This window comes from Tachypleus tridentatus, chromosome 13, assembly GCF_004210375.1.
Source record: "Tachypleus tridentatus isolate NWPU-2018 chromosome 13, ASM421037v1, whole genome shotgun sequence".
NCBI classification, from domain to species: Eukaryota; Metazoa; Arthropoda; class Merostomata; order Xiphosura; family Limulidae; genus Tachypleus; species Tachypleus tridentatus.
In genome coordinates, this window is record NC_134837.1 from 260,417,298 (window position 1) to 260,431,125 (window position 13,828).

The following is a 13,828-nucleotide window of genomic DNA, read 5'->3' on the forward strand; positions in this document are numbered from 1 at the left end:
ATAAACCATCCATGCTGTTAGCAGTACAAGTAAACTTACATTGATGTTTTTAATACCACAAACAGTCTTCCCACTGGTATTGAACAGATGTTCCTGTCAAAACCTTGCTTACAGTTTTCACTAATCCAGTGTTTTTGTTGCATTATCAATACAACGAATTTTATTCTTAAGAGCCAATAAATACAACAAACAACAATAACAAAACAAGAATGAAACAAATAGGAACTGCAACTGTTTTTGCATACATATATAGTTCTGAAATACACTGAAAGACAACAGTCTGTTGCACAATTAATCCATTAATAATGTGCCCACAGACAACCAAGAGTCAACTGTAACAGTAATCAGTGCAGTGAAATTATCAGTGTTCCTTTTACTACTTATGTGAAACTCCTGCTAAAGAATTCAACTCATTAATTTTTATCTAGAACTTAAGACTTGGTAAAAGAATATTTCAACCCACAAAATATGTTGAGAGATGTTACAGCATTTAAAAATTAAAGCTATAATCCTGAGAAATATACCTTAAAGAGTAATCTGATATTCAACTTACTTAAAAAGTTTATAATTGATTAAATCACTTACTTCTATAAACCCCTGAAAGTACACAAATGTTTAAAACTTGTTTCTAACTCAATAAACACGTGACAATTATCCCTCTCTTTCAAATAAAATTTGAAATGACTGTTTTGTTACACAATAAGTACTTTAAAACAAACTCATTTCCTCACTTTCATGCTTTAAAAAAATTCACAAACAGGAAGAAAAATAACTTTTCAAAAGGCCTACCCGCGCGAGCAATCCTCGTGTGAAATGCAGCAGGAAAAAAACAAAACAGAAACTACATGATTTTTCACATCTTCAGAAACTCAACATCACAGTTAATTAACAGAATGTTGTACAGAAATGTCATCTCAATCTGAAACATTCTGTTTTCAGAAGAATGTGGTACATACATTTAAGTACAGAGACATTCATAGAACCAGATTTAAAACCTTTATTTAAGCTTTAAAAAAAATTCATTAAAATGTGATTTGTCTAAAAGCAACATTGCATATAAATGTTTCTAACATCATACATTGAAAAAAATTATATATATTGCAAATTTTAACACCTTCATATAATAGTTTGGTTTTCTGTTTTTACTTTTGCAAAAGTTCTGTTAAAGTGCTGCAAGGAGAGAAGGTCCTCTCATAATAAAATCATTCAAATGTACAAGGAATGCTACTTTTAAGCCATTAATGTATTTGTATTTAACACTTCAATGTTTTCTTTGTGACAAACCAAATATTAACTTCACTTTACCAGGCCTAGAAAAACAATTACAGATTGGAGGTATAAAGCAGAAATATGTATATGGAAGGGTATGGGTAATTTTCTCTGAAAATGGTGCATTCTGGTGTTATTTGAGGCTATCTTTACACCTTTTTGAAATGTTTTGTGCACACGTGGGTATGTTTCCTCTCCCAATTGCCTAAATGCATACTTTCAATAATGTAACAATATTTGATAGAAATCTTGTGAATGTATCTTAAACCTTTGACTGTTTAAAATGAATTCAAATAGCATAAGACACCTTTTAAAGTGACTGCACACTTAATTGAACTGGTACATTCCAACTGATAAATTTAGCTCAAAAAGGAATTAATTATTTTTACACTACAAGGTCCTTGCGAAGAATTTCTTTGGAAGCACTGCCAGTGTTCTCTGATGTTGTTGAGGAATGTAACAGAACTATGATAGGATGGCTGAAGTATATCCAGTGATGAGAGTTGTAACAAGTATTGGACAGTTTCAACCTTATGTAGCAATGCAGCATTCATATTAATCTTTCACTGGTTAGAGTATAGGATGTTTCAACATACGCCTTTGCTACAGGATGGAGCAGATGATTTTCTGTAGCTCTATTTCCTGCTACAACTTGCAGTGTTTCAGGTAATTCTGGTTATTATGATATTAGCATAATGCGTCTTTGGTAATTCTGGTTATCATAATATTAACATGGCTAATGAAGCTATCTGTCAAAGGTTACCCAGTCACCTCCTTAGTGTTTTTATGAGATGGATAGAAGTGTCCACACAAGATGGTGATGGTTTATCCTCAGCAGAACATCTATTGCTGAGTGTACAGGACCAAGTTGTAGCTCTGGCAAAATTGATGGCATTTCAATGTCACTGCACCACTTGACATTCATGTACATGGACAGTTGCATTTTGCTTTAGATTTCAGTTTTGCCAGGACCTCTTTATGTACCAGAATATCACCTACAAAGTTAAGCTAGATCCATTATATAGACTTTGAAGAGGATTGCATGAGTAGCCATCCTTGAAGTAGACCAGTGTGGATGATGGTTCAATCTTATTGTAAGCTTTATGACACAAACATCTTCTGGTAGTTAATGCAGCTACAAGTTGTATTATACCTGTTACACTGATGCCTATTCTGAGTAGTTTGTCAAAATGGGTAAATGGACTTAATGTGCACATCTTCCAGATCTTAAGTATATTGTCCAGATGTTCTGACCCATTTAAAGGCTTTTCCAAGTATCAGCTGTAAATTAAAAACCACTGATCTACGTTTTCTTCCACTCCAACAGCCATCTGTTGAATTATGTTGACAGTAGTAGTTCAATTTGATAGATAAATATTCTAGTTACAGCCTTCAGTTGGATGTGGTCAATAGTGTTTTGAAGTGACGAAAAGAACTTCTCAGAGCCCAATTCTTATTATGTAACTAGAGTTAATTAATTCAATTTCATTAACACAAAAATACTTGTCCACACAGTATGCTCAAAACTTTGTGCATCAAATTCACCAATATCACCCAACAAGTTTTGATTATTTGTAGACAGGGTTCTTAAAAACAATCTAAACAGTACTACTTTTGGTTCCAAATATCCCAATGAAAACAGCCTCTTTTTTTGAAGCTTTCCATTTCATTTTGCTGAAAAATACATTGAATAAACAGAAGACCACTGGAAAAATTGATTTTAAAGGTTTGTTTTTTTCAAAAAACAGAAGATAGAAGTTCTGAAAACCAAATTATAGTTCAATATCTAGAAATTTATAACAAAAACATGAACTTTTTAATTCTCTGTAAATTTTTCATAAAGAAACCTATTACATTATGTGATAACAAATTTTAACAAGTAAATTCTGATAAAGCTCATAAGGGAGTCTGAATTATTTCAAAATTAACAATGGCATACAAACTTGTGCCATTCAACACAGGTTGAATGATTTACTACTTTAGTGACTAATAAGACAGTACAACCTTGTGTCACTCAACAGTTTTAATCCTTTACCCATGGAAAAGTTTCTTCAATTACTGTAGCAATGCTTTTACCACAGCAAACCAGGTGCAAAGCACTTAAATGGCACTTGAAACAAACAGCATAATATATAGAGATGATGTCTAGCACGTCTAAATATACAGATGGAGATTATGTCCACCACATTTACATAAATATATGGATAGAGATGATGTCTAGCACGTCTAAATATACAGATGGAGATTATGTCCACCACATTTACATAAATATATGGATAGAGATGATGTCTAGCATGTGTAAATATGTGAATGGAGATGACATCCAGCATGTGTAAATATACAGGTGGAGATGATAAAGGGTTAATACAATTCATTTATTATTTCATCATAGAATTTTTTCAGTTTTCACTTTGAGTACAGTAACATGGGTGTGTTGGATAATATGCCTTAAAGAAAAGCCAATGCAATTGATGTGTTAAATTATAAGTGGAAAATTACAGCTACAGACTAAAACACAGACTGAGTAGGTTTTACTTCTGACACTTGGGGACAAAGTTACACTATCATACAAATACATCATATCATGTTTTTTATCACAGAAGTCTAACATTCATATCATCCAGTAGAGCATTAATTTACATGAAATGTTCACTTAAGGAAACTACGTGAATCACCAGGCCAACTCTAAAAAGTGTAGAAAAAAACAATAAAAACACTAATAGCCAGAAGGAATATCTAATGAATTTAATTACCTGGTTCCTGTTTTTACTTGTTACCCTAACAAACAATGGTACTGGCAGAAAATATTACTACATTACATATTCAATTTCCATGTATTTCACAAATTCTTAATAACCAATATCATGGTTTCATTTCCAAAACACATTTTTATCAAAATGGTCTTAGAATTCTTCTGAAGCTTAATATAACCAAACACATGGAAATGTAATATTATTGTTAAAAAAAACAAGAAAGAAATACAAAGAAAAGGAAAAGAACTTACAGAGCACTTGCTACGTGATGTCTGTACACACCCTGACTGGTCGTTTCGCACGCAACAAGCTGTATCTTTCTCTTTATCACGATCTTTCATAATTGCATCAAAAATATTTTTGTCTCTTCGCATGCATGGAGTAAATTTCGCACCCAGGTGCACCAGGTCAGCCTATAAAAGTGAAAATCACAAAACACTAATACTGAAGAGGTGTATACATTACTAATATCTAATAGTGAACAAAACACTAATACTGAAGAGGTGTATACATTACTAATATCTAATAGTGAACAAAACACTAATACTGAAGAGGTGTATACATTACTAATATCTAATAGTGAACAAAACACTAATACTGAAGAGGTGTATACATTACTAATATCTAATAGTGAACAAAACACTAATACTGAAGAGGTGTATACATTACTAATATCTAATAGTGAACAAAACACTAATACTGAAGAGGTGTATACATTACTAATATCTAATAGTGAACAAAACACTAATACTGAAGAGGTGTATACATTACTAATATCTAATAGTGAACAAAACACTAATACTGAAGAGGTGTATACATTACTAATATCTAATAGTGAACAAAACGCTAATACTGAAGAGGTGTATACATTACTAATATCTAATAGTGAACAAAACACTAATACTGAAGAGGTGTATACATTACTAATATCTAATAGTGAACAAAACACTAATACTGAAGAGGTGTATACATTACTAATATCTACTAGTGAACAAAACACTAATACTGAAGAGGTGTATACATTACTAATATCTAATAGTGAACAAAACACTAATACTGAAGAGGTGTATACATTACTAATATCTAATAGTGAAAGCTTTCATACTCCATCACTCCATAAGAAGTCACTAAATAAGTGTGACATAACAAAGAAATGGACTTTACATTCTTTATAATATACTGATACTTGATTAATGAATGTTCACATTGAAGTGAACTTTCTCACATACACACTGCTGGCCAAAATCTAAAAACCAATGAATATGAAGAAAAAATATGCATTTTATGTCGTAAGACTCAACCACTCATTTGAGTAGAGCTTCGAAAGATGAAAATAAGAAAAGGGAAAATAAAAATAAAAAACTTTTACAGCATTTAATAAGGAAAATGTGAACACTATGAAATTAGCCTAAATACTAACTGGTCAAAAGTTAAAGACCATACTGAAACAGAGCATTAATCAGTAAACACGTAACAAAATTTAGTCAAGCATTAGTGTTGTCAAGATGTCCCAGGCTAAAAAGTTGACAGAGTTTAAATGTGGCAGAATTGTCGAGATGCAAAAGCAAGGTCTTCTCAACATGCCATCGCTGGTGAGATTGGGTAAATAAAACTGCTGCTGCAAATTTCTTAAAAGACTGAGAGATATGGAACGAGAATTTCAAATGATCAGTGCAAGAAACTTTCACCGGCATTGAGCAGGAGGATTTGGCAAGACACCAGCCGATCGTCAAACTACATTAAGGCCCTTATGGATGCAGAATGCAGCTCAAGAGCAATAAGATGGCATCTACGAAAGAAAGGCTTTAAAAACAGTAAACGTCTTCAAAGGCCAAGCCTCCTTCCTCACCACGAAACAGCTCGGTTAAACTTTGCTGAGAAGCATCAAACATGGGACATAGAAAAGTGTAGAAAGGTTTTGTTCTCTGATGAGAAAAAATTTAATCTGAATGGCCCAGAATGCTTCCGCTGTTACTGGCACGATAAGGATATCCCACCAGAGACATTTTTTACACAACACGGTGGAGGAGGTTCCATTATGATCTGGGATGCTTTCTCCTTCCATGGTACAATGGAGCTTGAGGTTATACAGGGGTGTCAAACAGCAGATGGCTACACTGGCATGTTGGAAAGAGCATCCTTATTGACTGAAGGCCTTCACTTGTGTGGAAATGACTGGATCTTTCAGCAAGACAACGCTGCAATTCACAATGCCCCGCAGGACAAAGGACTTTGTCATGGCGAATAATGTGATTATTTTGGACAATCCAGCATGTTCACCTGAACTGAACCCCATTGAAAATGTTTGGGGGTGGATAGCAAGGGAAGTCTATAGAAATTGACGTCAATTCCAAACAGTGCATGATCTTCCTGAAGCCATCTTCACCACTTGGAATAACATTCCAGCCAGCCTTCTGGGAACCCTTATATCAACCATGCCAAAGAAAATGTTTGAAGTTATTCGCAGTGACGGCCGTGCAACTCACTACTGAGACCTCTCATTGGGCATTTCCTACCCTGTTTAGGACTTGTTTTTGGTATAATCTTAAACCTTAAACCAACTAGTATTTTGGCTAATTTCATAGTGTTCACATTTTCCCTATTAAATGCTAAAAAAGTTTTTTATTTTTATTTTCTCTTTTCTTATTTTCATCTTTCAAAGCTCTACTCAAATAAGTGGTTGCATCTAACAACACAAAATGCATATTTTTTCTTTATGTTCACTGGCATTAAGATTTTGGCCAGCAGTGTATATACAACCTGAAACTCAATTTCATAGGGTTCTTATAAATAAGTAATGAATACACACACCAATTAAAAGAAGTATAAATTCCTTTAAATCAAATATATTACTCACTAAACAGGTTAAAAATATTTTCACGAATCTGAGATGTAAGTATTACAACATACAAACTCCAACTTACAGCTCTTGGGCCAACCCAGAAATTATCGGGTTCAAAGTAGTCAACTTGTTCTAAGGAAAGTCTCGTGACTAGCACCTAGATAAACAACAAATGGCTGTCAGTAACTGAAATAATCAAACACTGATTTTATCATGAATTTACATTAAACAGTGCGACATTTTGTCCCCATTAAGAGTCAAACTGTAAATATAAAACATAGCTCATATATTTTAAATCCGTATAGCATCTTGTGTAACACATGGAAGAAACATGTCAGATAAAATCTTATGTTCAGTTATAGCCAAACCCTCTTTTTATACAGTTGTTGTTCCAACAAAAATCAACAATAAACATGGCACCTAGGCCACTAACATATCAGCCGTCTTGAAAAACTATGGGCACAGGTTCTCGTTGGCACTGGACATGACAAATGTAGTATGGTTGACATATTGAAACATTCTCCTTTCTTTCATTCATGGGTTCTTAGAATTATAAGTGTTAACCAAGATGGAGGATAATGAGACAGAAGCACCCCATGAATATCTTAATCCAACAGTGAGTGACTGTAACATTTATAATGCTTCTACAACTTAAAGTATGGCGTGTATTCAACGACACAGCATGACTCAAACCTCTCATCTACTGACCAGCAAGCTAACCATTGGGCCACATATAGTTCATGTAATGAGGTGACAAAATGACTCTACTTAAAACCTGTTGACAGGGATCATGGGTCAAAAGTCATGTCATCACATTTGTTCACATGCATTCAAAATTTTATCAAGCTACTATTTTAAGAATATACGTCAGCAAGTTTAATATAAAATTATAGATTATAATTAAACTTTTAGTACTATATATTAGTTAATTTCTTAATTTAAAAGTAATTAATAAAAAGCACACCTAAAAGTAGATTTCTGTGTGTCACGTGATATGTTGAATGCCGCACTGGTTAAAATTAGATGTTCGAACAAAATACAGTTTAGTTACTATACTTGATAAACTATAATAAAATTACATGATATCAATGTAATTTATGATTTTTGTTACTTCAAATAGATGTATAAAACCTAAAAAAAATTATTTAATTTCATATCCTCCACGTGAAATTTGACAAGGTTCAGCAACTTACAGCAAACAGCAAGTACAAAGTTTGTAACTAGAAGAAATATCAGTTTGTTATGCTTCTCTATTTACTGTTCTATATTTTAAGAAAATAAATTTAAGAACTTATATGTAAATAGTAAATGTATCGTAACTGAAACCTGACTATTTTACTGACTGAGCCCCATGCTCAGAATTAAAAACATGAAAATATTACATGCACATGTAAAAAACTTTCTGTTTTTAACTTTATATTATCTTCCTAACATAATGAAATACTTAATGGCACCTTCTAGAAACATTTTTATAAAACAGGTTTCATAGTGACAGTAGACTATTAAAACAGGTTTCTGCCATTCAATGATATCCCATGACCCGTGGTGCAATAAATGTCCCAGTTATGCTGCTCTGCTAAAAGTTAAACAATATCAAATATTATTTGTCTAAAATGGGGAACAGAAAGTAAGTGTGGAGGGTTCACACTGACAGCCATTTATTTCAAGTGATATCAATGATATAAGTGTAACTATTACTACCTGTGTGATGTCTACCACTACACCTGCCACCTGAGGTGAAATAGATGTATATTATAGGACACTTATGGTTTTTTCTTACTTGTGACCAGGGAAATAACTGATTGCTACACTCTAATTAAAACAAATCACCTATAATTTCCTGTATAGGCTACAAGTCCTTATTACCATATCAGATAGTCTAACCTGAAACAGGTAAGTGGAAATTACTGCCTTTCAATGTTGAACAATTTAGTCAGCATACATTTTGTTACCTGTAAACATCATATATCGTGGCCATGATTAAATAAACTTAACTTACAAGATGACCGACATCAAAATACCTCTTACAAAATTTGATTGTTTTCATCACCAAACATAAGAATTGTATATTATTAATGACTTGTTTAAAATAGCTTCATTATTTTGTAATTATCACTACAGAGAATGATATTTGAAAAGCAAATATTAAGCACACACAATTTAAAATGTCTTATATTAGGTGAGAATGGATAACATGAAAAACAAACCTACATATTTGTAGATAAGGCTTATCACATTAATATATCACTTCTTACAGTTAGCATTTTTAATGTTTCTAAGAACTTTAGTTCAAGTCTATACTTTTACTGATGTGACATAAAACACCAAGTTCTTCGTTTTTCTCAGTTAAATTACTGGTTTTTGTAAATGATTTGTTTCCAACACTTACCTGCAGTCATTAAAAATGTTCTAATGACACTGAAACACTGAAACAACAAGCTATAAGCTGTTGAACAAGTTGTGTCACATAATGTGGAGAAAGTCTATGTCATGTTAAGGGAAGTAAACTTTCTCTGAACAATACATTTTTGTTTAATGTTCCACAGCTCAAAGGATGTCATCATTTGATACTGAGAAAACACAGCCTATCATTTACACTACTAACTAAAAAGGTACCTAGTACCCCAATAACAGTTATTAACAACCAGCACTTCAGCAAGTTGATACTGAAATATGCACCACTCTATTCTTATTACAGTTAATACCTTTCTGTAAAGGTACTGGGAACAAGCATACCTGAATACTAGTGGTACTGACAAATGTGTTAATATTCATTTGTGTGTTCTGCTAACATAATAAACTTTTGTATTTCAGCTGTTAATCAACAATGTTTTGATATCATATATATTGCGTTACCTGTCCAATAATACACCTGCCTACTGTTTTAAACATTGCACACACACACAAAGCTCAACATTCACTTTCCCAGTAGAACATGCATGAATAATAATGACAAAACTGTATTTCACAAGCAGGATATTCTACAATAAATTATTAGTAATTACACTATTATTCACATTTCAAAAAGCAACTTAAATAACAAAAATGTACCATATATTATTGAGTGACTCTTAGCATAACTGAAATGTTCAATAATTAATTTTTATAGTGGTCGGTATAACTAGCTCAAAGCTTCGGGTTCAAGTGAAACCAAGAGTCCATGCAACACAAACTTTTTACATTCCAAAAAACAATTTAACTTGATAGATTAACTTGAACATTTTCTGTCATTTGGGACACGTACTTTTGTTTTTTGTATCATATTACTTTTCCACAATTCTTTATTGTTTTAATTAATTCATTCTGCACATTGGCTATTTACACTTTAGGGTTACATGCATGCACAGTTTTATATTGATAATATAGTGATAGCTGTTGTTTGAAAAATGTTAATTATTCTGTACCATGGACGTAGACTTGACATAACTTTGGAAGGGATAGCAAGTCTGAAACCAAGAAAAATAGCCCTGCCTAATTTTTGTATATTACCATATGTTTGGTAGACTATTTTGTTCCATTTGGGAAATGCATTAAATATTATCTATCACAGTAAACTGTATCAACAATGAAATTCACTGCAAGAGCTGATATGCATTGAAGTTACAGAGATGTGTAAAGTACGTCTTGAGTTAACAGCACCGTATCTTTAGTTTGCATGGTTGTGGCTCTTCAATCAGAAGTTATAGAGATGTGTAAAGTACGTCTTGAGTTAACAGCATCGTATCTTTAGTTCTGCATGACTGTGGCTCTTCAATCAGAAGTTATAGAGATGTGTAAAGTACGTCTTGAGTTAACAGCATCGTATCTTTAGTTCTGCATGACTGTGGCTCTTCAATCAGAAGTTATAGAGATGTGTAAAGTACGTCTTGAGTTAACAGCACCGTATCTTTAGTTCTGCATGACTGTGGCTTTTCAATCAGAAGTTATAGAGATGTGTAAAGTACGTCTTGAGTTAACAGCACCGTATCTTTAGTTCTGCATGACTGTGGCTTTTCAATCAGAAGTTATAGAGATGTGTAAAGTACGTCTTGAGTTAACAGCACCGTATCTTTAGTTCTGCATGACTGTGGCTTTTCAATCAGAAGTTATAGAGATGTGTAAAGTACGTCTTGAGTTAACAGCATCGTATCTTTAGTTCTGCATGACTGTGGCTTTTCAATCAGAAGTTATAGAGATGTGTAAAGCACGTCTTGAGTTAACAGCATCGTATCTTTAGTTCTGCATGACTGTGGCTTTTCAATCAGAAGTTATAGAGATGTGTAAAGTACGTCTTTAGTTAACAGCATCGTATCTTTAGTTCTGCATGACTGTGGCTTTTCAATTAGAAGTTATAGAGATGTGTAAAGTACGTCTTGAGTTAACAGCATCGTATCTTTAGCTCTGCATGACTGTGGCTTTTCAATCAGAAGTTATAGAGATGTGTAAAGTACGTCTTGAGTTAACAGCATCGTATCTTTACTTTGCATGACTGTGGCTTTTCAATCAGAAGTTATAGAGATGTGTAAAGTACGTCTTGAGTTAACAGCATCGTATCTTTAGTTTGCATGACTGTGGCTTTTCAATCAGAAGTTATAGAGATGTGTAAAGTACGTCTTGAGTTAACAGCACCGTATCTTTAGTTCTGCATGACTGTGGCTTTTCAATCAGAAGTTATAGAGATGTGTAAAGTACGTCTTGAGTTAACAGCATCGTATCTTTAGTTCTGCATGACTGTGGCTTTTCAATCAGAAGTTATAGAGATGTGTAAAGTACGTCTTGAGTTAACAGCATCGTATCTTTAGTTTGCATGGTTGTGGCTTTTCAATGGAAAACATTATTCATACAGCCATTAAAGTTATTTATCAAAGATATTCCAAAAAAAATTTATAAAACACCAAATAATCATAACATTTCTAAGTAGAAATGACTCTCATTTCTTTTCACTTTTATTTCCTTCAGCCTATGGTAAACATACTAATGATAACCTAATCAGTGACCCTAAACACAAACACCCTTTCCCTCCCTCAAGTATTCTGCAATACATTAGTGCCAAATGAATGTCCAACTTACCAATAGCTAAGTTGTCTAATGAAATTTTTTTATAAGAATTCGTTATTTTCAGACATGATTATCCATTTTATCAAGAACCCACAGGAATCTTGCCAAAATATCAGTCGTGTCAGACATTAAATATGATAAAGAAATCAGTCTTTCTCAAACACAATCATAAATTGTATCCATTTATAATATTTAAAAACATGGAAATTTCTATGCAAATGCCTGTACAATAAGATTGGAATGTAAGTGTGAAATAAAAGTAAATTATGTACTTACCATTACTTACTGTATTTGAGAACATACTTTCACACAGGAAAAGGTAGTCTTGTTTTAAATAAACATGTCAATACAGCTTAAAAAACTATAAAGATAAAAAAATATATAAATACTAGTTCTCTGATGAAAGTATAAAAGACCTGTGAATTTTCATTGAACACAGACAGACATACCTGACTGGATCGCTGTGTTTTATGGAATCCAACTGGTCCAAACCCATACACAGCTAAGGAGATCACAGTTATCAAAATTTGCACAGTTGTCACCCAGTAAGTAAAATAAGGCCTAAACAAGAAAAACACAAAATTCTGAATGATGAAATACAGTGTAGAACATTACAATGGTAATAATATGGAGTAATAAGAAAGTTGCTTAATCACAGTAAGAACAGTGTAATACTGAAATTACTTTATCACAGTGAGAACACATGGTGTGATATGAAAGCAAGTTGCTTCATCACAATGACTGACACATGGTGCGATATTAAAGCAGGATACTTCAACAACTAGTCTACACCTAGACTGAATATAACATGAAACTACAAGGTTTTATATCAACTAAACCTACCAATCATTAGGTTACATGTAGACTGACTGTAACATGAACTACAATGTTTTATATCAACCAAACCAATGAGGTTACACAAAGACTGACTGTAACATCAAACTACAATGTTTTAAATCAACTAAGCCCACCAATCATTAGGTTACACACTGACTGTAACATGAAACTACAATGTTTTATATCAACTAAACCCACCAATCATTAGGTTACACACTGACTGTAACATCAAACTACAATGTTTTATATCAACTAAACCTACCAATCATTAGGTTACATGTAGACTGACTGTAACATGAACTACAATGTTTTATATCAACCAAACCAATGAGGTTACACAAAGACTGACTGTAACATCAAACTACAATGTTTTATATCAACCAAACCAATTAGGTTACACATAGACTAACTGTAACATGAACTACAATGTTTTAAATCAACTAAGCCCACCAATCATTAGGTTACACATTGACTGTAACATGAAACTACAATGTTTTATATCAACTAAACCCACCAATCATTAGGTTACACATTGACTGTAACATCAAACTACAATGTTTTATATCAACTAAGTACACCAATCATTAGGTTACACACTGACTGTAACATCAAACTACAATGTTTTATATCAACTAAACCCACCAATCATTAGGTTACATGTAGACTGACTGTAACATCAAACTACAATGTTTTATATCAACTAAACCCACCAATCATTAGGTTACACACTGACTGTAACATCAAACTACAATGTTTTGTATCAACTAAACCCACCAATCATTAGGTTACACACTGACTGTAACATCAAACTACAATGTTTTGTATCAACTAAACCCACCAATCATTAGGTTACACACTGACTGTAACATCAAACTACAATGTTTTATATCAACTAAACCCACCAATCATTAGGTTACACATTGACTGTAACATGAAACAATATTCTTTGTGTAACAGATTAGTATACGATGATCAAACTTCCAACAGATTGTTTCAGGAAAATGTTTCTGTTGGTATTTATTGCAACAGAAAGACAAATATTAAAGAGCAGTGAGTAAACACATCTTCATACAACTACAGTGAAAAACAA

The 13,828-nt window shown here is 32.9% G+C and overlaps 1 protein-coding gene across 3 annotated transcripts in view; it reads right to left on the minus strand.

The window, feature by feature from the left end:
- The window catches only part of LOC143236733 (inactive rhomboid protein 1-like), a 55,647-nt gene that overhangs the window by 11,666 nt on the left and 30,153 nt on the right, over positions 1 to 13,828 (minus strand). For all 3 annotated transcript variants that reach the window (XM_076475188.1, XM_076475191.1, XM_076475190.1), the window contains 3 exons: positions 12,351 to 12,462; positions 6,947 to 7,021; positions 4,274 to 4,435 (listed from right to left, as the gene is read on the minus strand). In XM_076475188.1, coding sequence (XP_076331303.1) covers positions 4,274 to 4,435; positions 6,947 to 7,021; positions 12,351 to 12,462 — 349 coding nt within the window. The remainder of the gene's footprint in view (positions 1 to 4,273; positions 4,436 to 6,946; positions 7,022 to 12,350; positions 12,463 to 13,828) is intronic.